At 45.6% G+C, this 16,128-nt stretch overlaps 7 protein-coding genes across 7 annotated transcripts; 3 read left to right on the top strand and 4 right to left on the bottom strand.

Moving 5' to 3' along the window:
- Positions 1-127: 127 nt before the first annotated feature.
- Positions 128-2,816, bottom strand: V1516DRAFT_712720 (kinase-like domain-containing protein). The gene is made up of 4 exons (XM_066924291.1): positions 2,475-2,816; positions 2,113-2,375; positions 1,901-2,051; positions 128-1,844 (listed from the first exon to the last, which is right to left on the bottom strand). Exons 1-4 carry the CDS (start codon positions 2,487-2,489, stop codon positions 600-602), a joined length of 1,674 nt encoding a protein of 557 aa, XP_066776921.1. The 5' UTR covers positions 2,490-2,816; the 3' UTR covers positions 128-599.
- Positions 2,817-2,933: 117 nt separating this feature from the next.
- V1516DRAFT_430186 (glycoside hydrolase) lies at positions 2,934-5,403 on the top strand. The gene has a single exon (XM_066919023.1). It carries the CDS (start codon positions 3,379-3,381, stop codon positions 5,197-5,199), a length of 1,821 nt encoding a protein of 606 aa, XP_066776920.1. The 5' UTR covers positions 2,934-3,378; the 3' UTR covers positions 5,200-5,403.
- On the bottom strand, positions 5,326-6,895 carry V1516DRAFT_430359 (Thiolase, N-terminal domain-containing protein). The gene is made up of 2 exons (XM_066919024.1): positions 6,225-6,895; positions 5,326-6,176 (listed from the first exon to the last, which is right to left on the bottom strand). Exons 1-2 carry the CDS (start codon positions 6,806-6,808, stop codon positions 5,453-5,455), a joined length of 1,308 nt encoding a protein of 435 aa, XP_066776919.1. The 5' UTR covers positions 6,809-6,895; the 3' UTR covers positions 5,326-5,452.
- An 87-nt stretch (positions 6,896-6,982) lies between these two features.
- V1516DRAFT_625416 (helicase) lies at positions 6,983-9,739 on the bottom strand (the record flags this gene model as incomplete). The annotated part of the gene is made up of 1 exon (XM_066919704.1): positions 6,983-9,739. The coding sequence occupies one exon, from the start codon at positions 9,737-9,739 to the stop codon at positions 6,983-6,985; it is 2,757 nt and encodes a 918-aa protein (XP_066776918.1).
- Positions 9,740-10,284: 545 nt separating this feature from the next.
- Positions 10,285-11,806, top strand: V1516DRAFT_677372 (uncharacterized protein). Its single transcript, XM_066922576.1, has 2 exons — positions 10,285-10,736; positions 10,788-11,806. The coding sequence occupies exons 1-2, from the start codon at positions 10,401-10,403 to the stop codon at positions 11,754-11,756; spliced, it is 1,305 nt and encodes a 434-aa protein (XP_066776917.1). The 5' UTR covers positions 10,285-10,400; the 3' UTR covers positions 11,757-11,806.
- Positions 11,799-12,980, bottom strand: V1516DRAFT_626074 (uncharacterized protein; the record flags this gene model as incomplete). The annotated part of the gene is made up of 2 exons (XM_066919731.1): positions 11,799-12,341; positions 12,393-12,980. The coding sequence occupies 2 exons, from the start codon at positions 12,978-12,980 to the stop codon at positions 11,799-11,801; spliced, it is 1,131 nt and encodes a 376-aa protein (XP_066776916.1).
- Positions 12,981-13,529: 549 nt separating this feature from the next.
- Positions 13,530-16,111, top strand: V1516DRAFT_665076 (glycolipid 2-alpha-mannosyltransferase-domain-containing protein; the record flags this gene model as incomplete). The annotated part of the gene is made up of 2 exons (XM_066920649.1): positions 13,530-13,603; positions 13,933-16,111. The coding sequence occupies 2 exons, from the start codon at positions 13,530-13,532 to the stop codon at positions 16,109-16,111; spliced, it is 2,253 nt and encodes a 750-aa protein (XP_066776915.1).
- Positions 16,112-16,128: the final 17 nt, after the last annotated feature.

Here is a 16,128-nt window from a genome sequence, read left to right as displayed (position 1 = left end):
GTCGCTGCCCATTTTTTACCCTTACTGATCCGCATTCAAGCATTGTGCACACTTCAACTCCTTGGAATTCTCTGCATTTAGTATCACTTTTACAGCCTAATGTCTAATTATCTACTGGTATTTCCACTGATTTGTTTACTTTTGGAATTTCGTCGATCTTGCTTTGTTGTTTGTTTTCTTGGTCGTCCAATCTCGTGTTTTAATTAATTAATACTTCCCAATATATTGCGGCGTTCCAGCTGCATTCCCACTCAAACGTCCCAAGAGTTGATGAGCACATTCAGGTAAGAGAAAAATCTTCCACGATATTCATAATATATATATATATGTATATACGGTAAATTATATAATGATTTCCATATAATGCTCTTGACTCCGCACGAAGACAAAGTTCAGCTCGGCTAATTCTCAAGGAAATAAAAAAGACAAAAAAATAGTAAAAAAATAACCAGCCAAACGTCAAACCAACAAAAACAAATCAAAATATTCATAAGAAATCCCAACGTCTTATAACTTGTGTAATATAATAAATGAACAGAAACGATTTATCGAATGCAACAAAAACAAAATCTTATTTAGTGAATCATTCCAAGCAAGTTTCACGATACCATTACTGGTGAAACCTTGAAATGCTGAGCCTTTTCACGACGACGTTCCAGGAGCGTGGCTCCGTCAAGAGATAGCTCGAACATGCCCTTTCGCTTATGATTGTTTGACGTACGCGGTGCCGCATCCTGCCGGCTATGACGATGACCTCCTGACCGATTAGACATATGCACATTGCGGAGTCCAGCCTCAACTTGCTGCATCCTGGATGGCGAGCTTGTTGTATTGAATTCACGCTCCTCATCTTCATCCTCCTCGTTCAACATGCTCAAATTTTCTGCCTGGCCCAATCGTCTGGCACGTTCTTCTTCCATCCGGTGCACCGCATATGAAACATCGAACGCTTCCTTCAGTGTATTGGCAGCCGGCGAAAGCGCTGAGCTCCGTGCTCCAGGAGTCTCAAAAATATCCATCATTATTGAACTTTGAGCAGAGGAGCTTGTATCAAGTCCGAAATGCGGAGCGTCGAAAGCAGGCACGGTAGGTGCATTGCTCTGAGTAATCCATGGATGATTCAAAAACTGTTCGATCGAATATCGACGATCGGGATCGACAGTCAGCAGATGCGAAACAAGATCCTTAGCTCCCTTGCTGATTGGATCCCACCACGGGCTCAGAAATGTATATTGTCCTCGAGCAACCTTCTCAGTCAAGGCCTGGATACTTTCGTCATAGAAAGGAGGAAACCCGCACAACAACGTATATAATACGCAACCGAGTGCCCACATGTCAACTGACTTTGAATATCTTTCGTCTTTCACGATCTCTGGTGCAGTATAACCAACTGTACCACAAGGCGTCATGGTCTTTGAGTCCCAAATGACTTTGGAAAGACCAAAATCAGCAATCTTGATTTGGCCAATACCCCCTCCTCCAACTCCCGGGATGAAAATCCCTTCGTCAACTTTATCCTCATCGCCTGGCCGAAGATGCACCTCTTTCGATGGAATATACTCAATTGGATAAAATAAAATATTTTCGGGCTTAATATCTCTGTGAACAACGCCCATTTCTTCGTGCAGATATCGGATGGCCTCCGCAACTTGTACAATAACGTGGCGCGCGAGGTCCTCCGAAAAGTATGTCAAACGCACAATCTGGTGAAATAGCTCTCCACCGGGAAGAAGCTCCATGATGATGTAGTAAAAGTTATCGCTCTCGAAAAAGTCGATGAGACTGACAATATTGGGATGGTTGAGCTGGCGAAGAATCGTAACCTCTTTTAGGATGCTGGCGCGCTGAAAAGAAATTAGCGTCCAAATTGTGAAAGAACGAAATCTTGGAAAATACTTACATCAACCGTTTTTTGCTGCTTTTTAGCTTCTTCTCCCAAATGATGTCGATTAGACTCTACTTTGGTAATATCATATTTGCGTACAACCTTGATAGCTGCCATCTCGCCCGAGACCTTGTTCTGAGCTTTGTAGACGTTTGAAAAGGCGCCGCTAGAACAATGAGATTAGAAACAGTATAAATAGACAAAGGTGCGATTGTAAAAAAACATACTCGCCCATCTTTGTCACCAAGGTCCATTCTTCGAGACCAGGATAGAGAGGAAGCTTAGACCGCTGCTCCTTCTCCTCGGCCACTATCTGCTCAATTGCCGAAGTGAAGTTCTCCTTGCGCTCTACATACTCCTCGACCGGCGATAGATCGTCGATATTCGGATCGCTTAATATAGCAGTTGACTCGACCAACACCGGGCTCGCATTTTCATAGTCGTCGAAAGCGTGGGCCTGCTTGCCGTGGCGGATAAAGTTTTTAAGATTCTAAATTCTAGTGTCAGCAGGAGGAGATACATGAGTAGGACGGCGAGAAGGAAACTGGCCGGACCAAGAGCGCGAAGACGAGAAAGGAAAATAGCTTACATCAAGAACGGGCATATTAATGAGCTAACGACCCGAGGCGAGAATTGGATGCAGATGAAGAAATCGGGAGCTCTCAAACTAGATTGGGCGAGGGAACGTTGGTGGACGATAGCCGGGGCTGTTCAGGACGAGTGGAGAGAGAGACTGCGAAGGTGAACCTGAAAGACCGCGAGAGAGTAGAAACAAAATAGCGTATGACGGACAGTAGAAGAAGCCGATGTCTCAAGATCCCAACAAAAGCCCATGCAAACACAGCGGAAAAGGATGCGCGGTCGATGTAAGCGCAAATGTTCGTGATAATCGTAGGCAGGTCTCGTAGCTGTGCTCTTTTGGGCTCAGAGTGTGTGTCTTTGCTGATCACAAACTGGTTAGTCGAGACAATGGCCACAGCAGAGTCACTGGTGTAAACGTTATAGAGGCGTTTGTACCAGATATGATTATATAATAGATCTACAAATTCTGAGATTTTAATTACATAAGAATGTTACATAATCATACCCCGGACTTCGAGAGCTGAGTCCGCGCCGCCCGCCCTGGACAAAAGTAGCCCAGGGTCAGACAGGGATGGCTGCTCAGCAGCTAAGCCGGCCTTGATGGTCTCGAAATTACGCGTTGGAAGTGACGACAACTAGGACAAGCACACCACGATCTCAATCAGAATAGTCGGACACAGACTCAATTGGCCGATTCTTGAATTGATTTTTGCATTCTGTTCCTTAACCTCCTTGCAGACCAGCGCAGGTCCGAGAACTCTGGCAGATTATCTCATCGTCTCCCTGTCTGCTGGCTGTGCCTGGAAATATCCTCCGTTCTCTGTTATCCCTCTTTGCGCTGAATCGGCTCGTCGAAGCAGCCAAGCGCGCTGCAGCCAGCTCAGGACAGTGGCTATACTTAATTGTTGATCATGAGTTTCAATCTCCCGCAAAACGTGCCTGACTTTTCATCCACTGCTCGACAGGTAGAGGACTTTGTGTGGACTCACGCCAACGGCCGCGGCCGCTCTACTCCCCGTCACCGAGGTGGGGATAGTGATTTACCGCTATACAAAGACAAACCTCGCCAGTTTGTTCCGCGAAATTCCTCGATATCCGGAGTCAGACCATTTCCTGTTCTCGCCCTTGTTGGAATTATTCTCTTCATATTTTTTTTCCTTTCAAGATCAGAGGATGATGACTCGATTACCCCTGGTTCCAAGTCTAAATCGACTTGGTGGTTCAGTGAGCCATCCTCCGAGCTCTCGTCTCGCGAAAAGCAGGACGCCATTCGAGAGGCATTCTTAGAGTCCTGGGAAGACTACGCGTCGCATGCACTAGGAAAGGATGTATATCATCCTCTCAGCAAACGGTCAGAGAACATGGCACCGAATGGATTAGGTTGGATCGTGGTTGACAGCATTGATACCATGATGATCATGAAACTTCAGGAGCCTCTTGAAGTCGCTCGCAACTGGATTGCAAATAACCTTACGTATGACCAGGACTACGAGGTCAACACGTTTGAGACGACGATACGTATGCTCGGTGGTCTACTTTCAGCCCACTATTTGTCAGGTTTTGATGATTTATACCTCGAGAAGGCTGTCGACCTCGCTAATCGCTTACTTGGAGCCTTTGACTCGACTTCTGGAGTTCCTTATGCCTCTGTCAATTTGCACACATATATGGGGGTTAAGTCTCACGCCGACGGCGGCGCTAGCAGCACTGCCGAAGCCACGTCACTCCAGCTCGAGTTCAAATATGTGTCCAAGCTCACGGGAGAGGCACTCTACTGGACCAAAGCAGAAAAGGTCATGCAAGTCGTGGACAACAATCAAGTCGAGGAAGGGCTTGTGCCTATATTTATTCATCCCGACACTGGCAAATTCACTGGACGTCTTATCCGACTTGGTTCACGCGGCGATTCATATTATGAATATTTGCTCAAGCAGTATTTACAGACTAATAATCGAGAAACGGTGTATCGACAGTTATATGACGAAGCAATGACTGGCGTGAAGAAACGACTGATTCACAAGTCATATCCGAATGGATACACGTTTGTCAGCGAATTAGAGCAAGGCATTGGTGGTCCTGTATCAAACAAAATGGATCATCTCGTCTGTTTTCTTCCTGGTAATTTGGCTCTTGGTGCTACTGATGGAATGTCGCTGAATGATGCGAAGAGAACAAGCTGGACAGTGACCCGAGCCGCGGATATGCGTTTGGCAAAGGAACTGATGAAGTCCTGTTATGAGATGTACAAAGCGACTAAGACCGGAATAGCTCCTGAAATCGTTGTCTTTAATACTGATCCTTCGATTCACGAAGATTTAAAAATCAAGCCGGCCGACACACACAACTTACAGCGTCCTGAGACTGTTGAGTCGCTTTTCATTATGTGGAGAATCACCAAAGATCCAGTATATCGAGAATGGGGATGGAATATTTTCCAGGCATGGCGAAAATATGCAAAGCTCCCCGATCGTAACGGATATTCAAGTCTTGAAAGCGTCAACGATATTCCTCCGCGATTCCGCGACAATCTCGAATCCTTTTGGCTTGCTGAAACGTTGAAGTATTTATATTTACTATTCGAGGACGATGAATCCGTCTTACCGCTCCAAGAAGTTGTTTTTAATACGGAGGGACATCCATTTCCAAAATTCAATATGGAGCCTTTATTTAAGACTGGATGGGAACGAGGGGCACCTCGAACAGCACCTCATCCGGATGAGTTACCGGAGTAACTAGTACTTTTTGGATTTGCTCTTTTCAGGATCTGCCTTGAATTAGGCATTAAGGAGATGCTCTTGCATTCATATTTTCGTGTTTATGTTGGGTTATGTATGCTAGTCATGATACTGTAGGGGCTATGGAACTTTGATGCTTGCCCTATTGGTTTTCTTCTTCTTCTTTTTCACGTTGTTTTTGTGTTCATGTTCATTTATGTTTTAAACGTGTACATAGGACTTCTCATCAATTGATATTTAAACTGATCACTTATAATCTTTGAACTACAACGGCACTAGATCCACCACCGCCATTACAGATTGCCGCGACGCCAAACTCGCCCGGCTTCAAGGAATGCAATAGAGTGACAACAATCCGACAACCGCTACTTCCAATAGCGTGACCCAGAGCAACTGCACCGCCCTTTACATTGACCTTCGCCAAATCGAGGCCTAGGATGTTCCTATTGGCAAGAGCTACAGCCGCAAAAGCTTCATTGATCTCGAACTGAGCAATGTCTGCAATCGCCAAGCCAGCTCGTTCCAAGGCTCTAGGGATCGAGATGGACGGTGCTATGGTGAAATCAATCGGCGTTGTCGCAGCATCTGCAAATGAAATGATTCGGCCAATAGGACTAATGGGGACATCAACAGCGAAGGATTGGAGATGAGATAAATACGATTTAGCAGCTAGAACAATAGCCGATGCGCCGTCATTGATCGGACTTGCGTTGCCGGCAGTCACGGTACCTTCCTTATGAAAAGCCGGCCGAAGTGTCGGAAGCCTGTCCAATGAAACTGACTTTGGTTCTTCGTCCTCAATAACAAGTGAATTGCCCTTCCGAGTTTTGAGAGTCACAGGAGCAATTTCATCTGTGAACAAACCATTATTGATCGCCGCAATTGCTCGTCTATAGGATTCCTGAGCATACTCATCTTGATCTTCCCGACTCAGACTCATATTTTTAACTGTATTTTCCGCACATATTCCCATACTAGCTATTAGTTATAATTCCGTTAAACTCTTGCTCAAGACCACTCACTGGATATCTCCATAGACATCCCACAATCCATCTTTAATGATTGAGTCAACGGCCTGGAAGTGACCGTAAGCCTGGCTTCTCGGTAGGTAATACGGAGCATTACTCATGCTTTCCATGCCTCCAGCAACCATCACATTAGCTGAATGAGTCTGGATAGCTTGAGATGCCTGCATTATGGCTTTCATCGCCGAAGCGCAGACTTTGTTGATAGTCGTCGCTTCTGTGGACTCAGGTAGTCCCGCTCCAAGCGCTGCTTGTCGGGCAGGAGACTGGCCTTCATTTGCTTGTAATACATTTCCCATATAAACCTCATTCACTTCCTTCAAAATCCCGGCTGATATTAATCCGGCGCGCTTTAATGCTGCGGAAATAGCAATAGATCCAAGTTGGGGTGCCGTGACACTTTTTAAAGTGCCATTGAACTTACCGACCGGCGTTCGCGCTGCCGATAATATCAGTACTTCTTCAAACGAATTTAGACAACTAGCGTGAAATTGTCTCTTGAATATAACCGACATTTCTACTTTGAGCAATAAAATGAAGCTGAAACTAAATTGTTTGAGAGATTGACGATCAGACGACATACCGAGGATTAAATCGGAACTGGGAATGGATCGTAGAAGCTGCCGCGGTCCACGCGGCGAAGCGGGGAACCTGACCTGTGCAAAAGTTGACCCAATTAAAAAGTTGAAAAGGTGCCATTTGACCTGAATTGCCAATCTACTTCATACATTACTTTTCAAATATAAAAATACAAACTAGAAACCTCGTCTAACGCTTGGAGTTTTGGTTCTCTTCAAACCCGCAGTTACGATCGCCGACATTTTGCGTGCAGTTTTGGCTCTCTCAGATTTGGCCACCTCCTCCTCCTCCTTCCGCTTTCGATCCTGCGCAAACTGCGCTTCGATTTCCATACGCCTCGAGAATTCTCGCTCAGTTGCTCGCTTGTGAAGAGAAATCTGGCCTTTCTCTTTGACACTATAAAAAACACCACCGAGATCCGCAAGCCAATGTGGATCCACAGCTGTGACAGTAGACATATATTCCTTCGAAGTGAGGACAAGCTCGTGGTAGACAACGTAGTCGGGCAAATATCCCATCCCATATAACGCGGATGTAGGATGCAGTTGGATCGTGACATTTGTTCGCAGATTCATGTATTCACCCAGTCCTTTGACCTTGGCGGCCTGAAGAAAATAACCTGAGCAGACGCATTTGCGAATAATGTCCCAGTCGTTACCACAAGAGACGATTTCAATTTTCTGGAACTTCATGATATCAAGCAATTGTTCTCGAATCTCTTTTGCTCTTCGCAAAGTTTTAGGATGCAGAAAATGCCTCATGCACCAGGCGTCCGATGATCCATTCGATTTCCATAGAGAATAGACATGGAGCAACGTCAGATGATCAGATTCAGGAACAAAAAACTTCTCTCGCGCAGCATCGCTTTCTTCTTGTCTCTCCTTTGGTCGATAGAACACATTGGGAACTGAGAGCATCGACACAATAGTCAACATCTCTTCCACGCATTCGTACTCAACAGACATGATCAGCAGTTTTGACAGCGATGGCTCCATCGGGAATGAAGCCATTTTTACGCCCAAGCCGGTCAGCTCTCCAACATTATCCAATGCACCAAGAGCCCATAAGTCGTACAAACTACTGGTCATCGTGTCCGCTGGTGGAGGATCCATGAAATCAAACTCCATCAAGTCTTTGACTCCTAGTGACTTCAAAAGTAATATCGTATTGGACAAATTTGTCCGCTGGATCTCGGGAATGGTTTGAATGTAAAACTCGTTTCTAAATGCCGGCTCGGTGTATAATCTATAGGCAATTCCAGGCTCCGTCCGTCCGGCCCGACCAGACCTTTGATTTGCATTCGCCTGCGAGATAGGAGTGATCTGAAGCGTATCCATTCCCATTCTAGGATTATACACCTTAAGCTTTGAAAATCCGCTATCAACCACAAACTTGATTCCATCTACGGTTAGTGAAGTTTCAGCAATGTTTGTAGCCACGATTGCCTTTCGCGATCCTTTCGCAGCACGATCGAAAATCTTCGCCTGTAAGTCAGCAGGCATTTGCGAGTAGATCGGTAAAATCTCCAATTTTGGCGGATCGTCAAGCTGTGCTAGTCGTTGCGCCGTCACTTCGCATGTTGTCTCTATATCTTCTTGACCAGTCATGAAAACTAGAATGTCTCCTGGTCCTTGCTGCATATGAATTGTCAAGATCTGCTTCACGGCAGCATCAACGTAGTCTTCGCAAGGCGATTTTGAATACAGTACGTCAACAGGGAATGTACGACCCGGAATCGTGAACTGCGGTGCATTGCCATAGAAACGAGAAAACCGATCTGCATTCATAGTCGCAGACGTAACGATAAGTTTCAAATCCCGTCGCCGCGCGAGAACCTTCTTGAACAGACCCATTAAAACGTCCGTGTTTAAGGCACGCTCGTGAGCTTCATCCATAATAACACAAGAATATTTGTCTAAATCGCCTTCCTGAAGCGACTCGCGCAAAAGGACACCATCTGTCATATACTTGATCACAGTCTCATTGGACGTACAGTCTTCGAACCGAATAGAATACCCTACCAAACCACCAAGCTTGACCCCCATCTCTTCACTTACTCGACTGGCTACACTCATCGCAGCTACTCGACGAGGCTGAGTACACCCAATCAAACCTCGTTGTCCATAACCGTCTTCATATAGGAACTGAGTTAATTGGGTAGTTTTTCCAGATCCTGTCTCCCCAATGACAATTACAACCTGGTTATCTCGGATGACGCTGAGCAACTGTTCGCGAACAGCAAACGCAGGTAAAGATTGTCTTTGCTCTTGGAATGTCTTTTTGCGACTGAAATCAGACTGTCCTTTAGTCTCTCTTTTTAAATGCGAAGAGAATTTGTTGTCAGACTTCTCAACGCCACCGTCGCCAGCAAGAACACTGTCAGATTCATCATCTTGCTGGTCTTTTATCCCAAGAACATTTCCTAATGCAGTACCAGCCATATTTAAAGCATCTCGAGCTTGCTTTTGCCGTTCTCGCTGCATCCTTCGATTTCGGACTAACAGACTGCCTCTTTTACTGAACTCAGCCATGTCAGATTGTGGATCGCGGACTGCAGAAATAGGATCACGCTGTCGAGTAAAGACATTTCGACCGTCCAAAAAGGGTGGCGTCAAGCTGTGAACCAATAAATGGACTCTATTAGCGTTGCCATCTTCATCAAAGTTCATATCAAGTTCCTGAGCTTCTCCGACTCCTGATGTTGCCAGACGATTTTTCTCCCATAAGTCTGAATCCTGTTGCTTGGCCTTTGCTCGCATACTGACACGATTTGTCATACGCGCTTGTAACTTTTCTTCAGCTTCCTCGATATTGTAGTTTGAGGACCCAAACGGATTATGAATTTCATCTCCTGGTACATGACCAAACTCATCTGTTGCATACCAGTCCCGCTCAAGAGCGGCTAAAGTCTCTTCATCATAATCCGACGGCATTAATCCTCGGGAACTCATCTGTTCTCCTGATGGCGTAGGCGCCCGATTTCGACCCGGAGTGATCATCTCTGTTCTTCGTCGAGTCGACGCTCGAGTCGACGCTCGAGTCGTGTCTCGTCTGTATACACTAATTTGGGGATGAATGCCCTCGTCATCGTCAACATAGCCACCCATTGATCGTTTCATTGATGTTCTGCTGTCTGTATGAGAGGAAATACCTTGGTGTTGCCGATTACGATATAAACGCGATCGAGCTTCTTCTGACAGACCGCTACCATGACTCGGTGTGTCCATTCGCTGTCTTCGGTTTGAATGACCTTGAACGGGTAGCAAAGGCCTCTTAAACTCAAAAGTTTCAGTAGAGGTTCCCTCTTCAAGAGGCACAGGAAGAGGCCTAGGTTTTGTCTCGGGCTTCGAGTGAGAATCATCGCCATCCTGCTGCTGCTGTTGCTGTCTTGCCTTAGGAATGATCAAACCTCCGCGAGCCTTTGGAGGGGGAAGACGATCATCCAACGTACCAGGTAATCTGTCCGCCACTCCTGTAAATGCTATTCGTCTCTCAGTCATGTCCATTAATAATCTAAATGTCCGGGAAGTGGTAAAATTCGGCTGCATTTACTGATTCTACTGAATCATATCCAGTTCCAGGTCAGCTGATCAGATGGGACATTTGCTCCATCCACAGTTCATCAAAACTTGTCCAGATTCCCCACCGCGTCGATCAAATAACTTGATCTTCACTATCATAGAGAGGACAAAATCCTTTGAGGGATTAACGATGTCTCTGGTGGATGAGTTGCTTGCGGACTTTTCGCCATCGCCATCACCGACTCAGTCGCGGTCGGCGTCGCCTGAGCCTGAAGATGATCTCAATCGACCGAGTATAGGTGGAAGCAAACGGGCCGAACAAAACAATGATAGGATTGACCGAGTTGGAATATTTGCGGAGATAGAAAGTTCAGCTAGATTGATGGATCAAGTTAAATTGCTGTTAGAGGTATGTTATGCATTATTATGGCTAGATTGGATCTAGGAGTAACAGATCTAGAACATCGAAAAATATTCTTTACTGTCGGATTCGGTATCAGGCACTATAGAAGACAATCCGGAATACAAATTACTTGTTGAAGTGAATGCTTTAGCAACTGATATCACTGGTGAAATCACTGTACTACACAAGTATGTCGCTGAAAAGTATAATCCTAGATTTCCTGAACTTGAATCACTAGTGCTAAGCCCAGTTGATTACGCTAAGACTGTCAAAGTAATCGGAGCAGATATTGCGACTATTAAAGACAAGCAAAAGCAACTCACAGATTTTCTTCCTGCTGCGATAGTCATGGTTTTGACAGTTTCAGCTGTCACCTCTAAGAGTCGCGACCTGACTGATGATGAACTCAAAATTATTATGGAGTGCTGTGACGTTTTGTTGTTTTTCGACTCGGCTCATAAAAAATTCACACAGTACGTTGCTACAAAGATGACTGCATTTGCTCCAAATACAGCTGCTCTTGTAGGCTCTGTCACAGCCGCAGAACTGTTTGGGGTCGCTGGAGGTCTAGCTGGTCTGTCTAAACTGCCCTCGTGTAATATTCCATCGCTAGGTGTTAAACGCAACCAGACTAATATAGGCCTCGGAAATACAGGTGTACGACAGCAAGGGTTTTTATATTTCAGTGCTTTGGTCCAATCGACACCTATGGATCTGCGTCGTCAGGCCCTAAGAATATTGGCTGCAAAAGTCTCACTTGCAGCGAGAATCGATATTGCACGTTCGAACATGGACGGAATGCGAGGGTTGGAACTAAAAAACGAGGTTGAAGAGAAACTAGAAAAATTGGGAATACCCCCCTCGAATCAAGGACCAAAGGCTTTACCGGCTCCTGATGATCGTCCATCAAAGAAACGGGGAGGGCGTAGAATCAGGAAGTATAAACAAAAGTTTGCGATGACTGATCTACGAAAGGCACAAAATAGGATGAAATTTGGGGAGCAAGACGGTGACTATATTTCTTGAAATGTAGAACTATGTAAAACAGCATATAGGACTAATAAATACTTACCACCTATCATCATGAGCAAGGGAAAGTGAAGCCGAATTTGGACTTTCTTTCTTTTCAGTCTGAGTCGGCAAAGCAATATTGCTTTGGAATGGAGAAGGTGAGGAAGGCTGGAAGCGAGCCGAAAATTCTGGCTTCACATATTTGTCAGGATATGAGGCGGATGGAATGTTGATTGGTTCGCCATTATCCGTAAACGTCGCCCAATGAAAAGTATCGCATCCTTTTTCTTGCTGATATGAAGCTGCACAAGACCAGAAATAACGACCTAGACTCTCCTGTTTTTTCGTTACGCATCGGAGGACCATAGGAATTCCGCACTTGCACAGAGGTGTATTATATGGCGCGTGACAGTCACGATACATGCGGTATGTAAGATTGATACGGGAATTTCCAGAGATAGGATGAGCGTCGACTTTTCTGCAAGAAATGACAGAATGCTTATATTTCTCTTGGCATGGGGCGTGCATAATCAATAAACTATTATGCGGAAGATGTAATGAATATGTCTGTGCTGAAGAAGTAGTTTCCCGCAGTCGAAACTATATCGATTAGAACTTAACTCTGAAAATTTCTGATTTTCTGAAACTCACCTCACGAGTTACACCAAGAGAAACGCTCGCAATGACAGGCATAGGCCCGTGATAAGTGAGTCTGTCAGAATGATATCCAACAGATTCAGAAGGTCCATTATAGCGGTTGCAAAAAGTGACATCACCAAGCCACTTGCCTTTATACTGATACTTCAAATATCCACGCTTTGATAATTCTTCATTCACTAACTGTTCGACTATTTTTTGCACTCTCAGCATATTATTGCTAAAAGGACGAACAGCCTTAATTGGTGCACCATTGTAGCGATAGGTATCGATAAAAAACTCAAGATGCGTCGAGTTGACATAGAAACATGTGGAATGGGGAGACGTAACTTCACGGTTGAATAATCGGAACTGATTGGGCGACCATTGAATTGAATCATTCATTAAGTCTCTTAATAGCTGATTGGCAAGCTCGAACGGAAGAAAATTGGGATGAAAGGTGCATGGTGTGTTTTGTGCAATTAAGTCCGGGGTATAAAGGTGTATAACTTTCCAAGGGACAGAGTTTGAGGATGACTGGACCAATGATGGAGCCCCTCGGCCATAATATTTCGGCTTGCTTGTATATCCAGAAGGAGTCATTAGATCCTCAGAATTCGTCCTTCGTCGCACCACGTGCTGGAGAAGAACACGGTCTGGATCTTGGTCGCCATCATCACCGTCACCATCACCATCAGTTGGAAATCGCTTTCGACTCGAGCGTTTAGTAGACATAAAACGAGTCACAGGAGCTTGCAGAGCAGATAATGACGGGGAGAAGGAGGAAGAGGAGGAGTTCGTGCAGGGTGAGAGTGTTGTAGTATTTCGACTTGCAGTGTTGTTCCGAGCAGTCGCGTAATTTTCAGCCACTCTAGAAGCTCCCGATATAGACCCATCAGCTGAAACTAAAAGTTCCAATAGTAGGTCCTGTGGTAGATCGGGATGTAACGACGCAAAGATAGCCAGTCGAGTGTCAGTGTCGAGATCGTCGTCGAGATCATCATCTACGTTCGCCGCGGAGTTTGGGTCTGGAGCAGGAAGATCTAGAACAGATCCCTGAAAGGCTCGCTTCACCATTATAGGCCATATCCAAAAGCTGCACTAAACAGCCCGTAATTCTCCTCCGAAATCAATTTGGTATGCAATCAGAAGATGTTCTCCACCACATGCACGCTGTACCGAGCTGAGCGCTCCAGGACAGACTACTCTCCCAACGCAGTGTGCAGGTGATTGAGCGCCCGTAACATGTGTTTCACGTGATCTCCAGGGGGAAAGGGGATAAGAAACGGCTAACGAAGTATGAGAAGGCGGCTGACATAAAGAAACAGAGTCTTCGATTCTAGTACTATTTTAGGTCTTTTGCACAAATCCTACTTGTCTTTGTTCAGTAAAAATCACTTTCTTTTATCTCCTCGCTTATTTTTGGTGGGTCTCCGTCGATTTGGATCCAATTGTCCTTACACGAACTCTTTTTGGCACCAGTTTCAGCGCCGTCGAGCCCAAGATCTGCTCTTAGTGTCGTTGTTTGCTATTTCGCCAGCTAAAATACCGCCAGGCTGTCGTCACCACCAGAACCTCCAAAAACCAACAATTCCGGCCACGCTAGTTCGCGTCCTGCGAATATCTTAATCGCAAAACCTTATACGTTTATAGAATCGGCTGCTACTTCTGCTACTTCAGAGTCGTTTTCCTCGTATCAAGGCTCCCCGCTCTACTCTCTTGCGGGAGCATCTCCTGTCCCCGATCCACAGTACGAACCCCGTCAGAATCAGCAGTGGCAGCAGCAGCAGCAGGAGCAGCAGCACCAACTCTACCACTCAGCTGCCCGCTCGGTTTCCTCACCTTCACTTCCTGTACCTGACCAGACTTCGTCCAATCCTCCTCCAATCCCGCGTCTGCGCAGCTTTGCCTCTTCCGTTCGCGGTCTTGCCTTGACTTCCATTGACTCGGGCTCCGATCAGCTCCCGGTTCCGGTCACCTCGCGCTCGTACTCGCGCTCCTCTTCAAACAACTCCCACTCGCGCTCACCATCGCCTGGACCCTATCGTTCCACATCCTCGACTTCGCTTCGCTCGAACTCGTCTTCTACTTCTCGTTTAGGGACATCCTCTTCTCGACGGGCTGTCTCGCTTTTTGATACTGACGCTGGCGCCTCGTCCTCCTCTGTCGTACCACCAATCTCGTCTGCTTCCAAGCGGCAGCTTCACCCAGGTCGCACACCTAGTACCCCTAATTTTAAGCTCAATTCGACCTTTGATTTCTTCCAGTCTTCTCCCGCTTTTCCTCCTACGCCTGGTTTTCCTCCTGATATTCTGCCAGATCGAGACCTTGAAGAAGACGACGACGACATCAATTACACCACTAAAAGAAAGCCCGTTTCTTCTACGACGGCCGCTATAATTTCTCTAATGGCTTCTACCACTCCTGGTGCAATCGTTTTGCGCTATGTTCGGCTCTTTGCTGATCGACTAAACAAATTATGGGCTTTCCGGCCGCCGAAGGTTTATACTCGTTCTATCCAATATGCTATAGCTACTTTTCTAGGCCTGCTGCTTCTTATATCTGTCATTTCCAGCCGACGCAGTCCGCGGATCACCTCTCCTTCTTATGCCGCTTTGAATGATGCTATTTATCAGCCATATGCGCAGGACACCTTTCAGCCGATTGTGCCAAAACTTGATACAGACGTGCCAATTGAGATTTTGAAAGCTCGGCCGAAGCAGAAGGCTGCTTTGATTTCACTTGTCCGCAATTCTGAGCTCGAAGGTATTGAGCAATCAATGCGCCATCTTGAGGCACATTTCAATCATAAATATAATTATCCTTGGATATTTTTCAATGACGAGCCATTTAATGACGAGTTTAAGGCTCGTACGCAGAACATCTCCTCGTCAGAATGCTTTTATGCCGTTGTTCCTCCTGAGCATTGGTCGCTTCCAGACTGGATTGACGAAGATCGGTTTGTTTCGTCGCTCGATTACTTGGGCGCAATTGGAGTAGGTAAAGGTTGGATGATTTCATATCGACACATGTGCCGTTGGAACTCTGGTTTTTTTTACAAGCATCCGATATTGGCAGATTATGACTGGTATTGGCGAGTTGAGCCGGATGTCCACTTTTTCTGCGACATTGATTATGATCCATTTACTTTTATGGCAGAGAATAATTTGAAGTACGGTTTCAATATGAACATTCTTGATGATGCACGATCGTTTCCTTCCATGTGGCGGCAGACTCAGGAGTTTATGTCAGAATATCCGGAGTTAATCCATCCTGAAGCAGATTTATCATGGATTATCGATCACAAGAATGATGGAGAGTACAACAACTGCCAATTTTTTTCTAACTTTGAGATTGGGTCTTTGGATTTCTATCGTAGTAAGACATATAACACATATTTTGATTATATCGATCGGAAAGGAGGATTCTATTATGAGCGATTTGGTGACGCGCCATTGCATACTCTTGCGATAGTGCTATTTTTACCGAAACGGGAGACGCACTTTTTCCGAGACATCGGCTATCAGCATGATATCAACAAGCAATGCCCTTCTCACATGCTTGATAAATGTTCCTGTGAGCCTACGGATATTGACGAGAACTTCTACAAACTTGTGCCCATGGAGTCACCGCAGCGTAAACCTGACGACGCATGCATCCGTTTATGGCTAGGAGGAGATTGGCTAGAAAAGGATGAAAATGGAAATTACATAAAAGGAGGATTTGAGATTTGAGCCGAGATTCAAATAAT

The sequence above is a fragment of the Lipomyces oligophaga genome, assembly GCF_038497815.1.
Source record: "Lipomyces oligophaga strain CBS 7107 unplaced genomic scaffold V1516scaffold_5, whole genome shotgun sequence".
Lineage (NCBI taxonomy): Eukaryota > Fungi > Ascomycota > Lipomycetes > Lipomycetales > Lipomycetaceae > Lipomyces > [Lipomyces] oligophaga.
The sequence above is the reverse complement of the archived record's forward strand: the minus strand, read 5'-3'. Positions and strand labels throughout refer to the sequence as shown.

Bases quoted from the DNA above. Each gene is read 5' to 3' on its own strand.
- V1516DRAFT_712720 (XM_066924291.1), bottom strand. The intron at 2,052-2,112 runs GTATGTTTTTTT...TCATTGTTCTAG, and splicing joins TTGGTGACAAAGATGGGCGA to CGGCGCCTTTTCAAACGTCT. The intron at 1,845-1,900 runs GTAAGTATTTTC...ATTTCTTTTCAG, and splicing joins AGCAGCAAAAAACGGTTGAT to CGCGCCAGCATCCTAAAAGA.
- V1516DRAFT_430186 (XM_066919023.1), top strand. From the start codon at position 3,379: ATGAGTTTCAATCTCCCGCAAAACGTGCCTGACTTTTCATCCACTGCT.
- V1516DRAFT_430359 (XM_066919024.1), bottom strand. From the start codon at position 6,808: ATGTCGTCTGATCGTCAATCTCTCAAACAATTTAGTTTCAGCTTCATT. The intron at 6,177-6,224 runs GTGAGTGGTCTT...ACTAATAGCTAG, and splicing joins GATGTCTATGGAGATATCCA to TATGGGAATATGTGCGGAAA.
- V1516DRAFT_677372 (XM_066922576.1), top strand. From the start codon at position 10,401: ATGGGACATTTGCTCCATCCACAGTTCATCAAAACTTGTCCAGATTCC. The intron at 10,737-10,787 runs GTATGTTATGCA...TAACAGATCTAG, and splicing joins AAGTTAAATTGCTGTTAGAG to AACATCGAAAAATATTCTTT.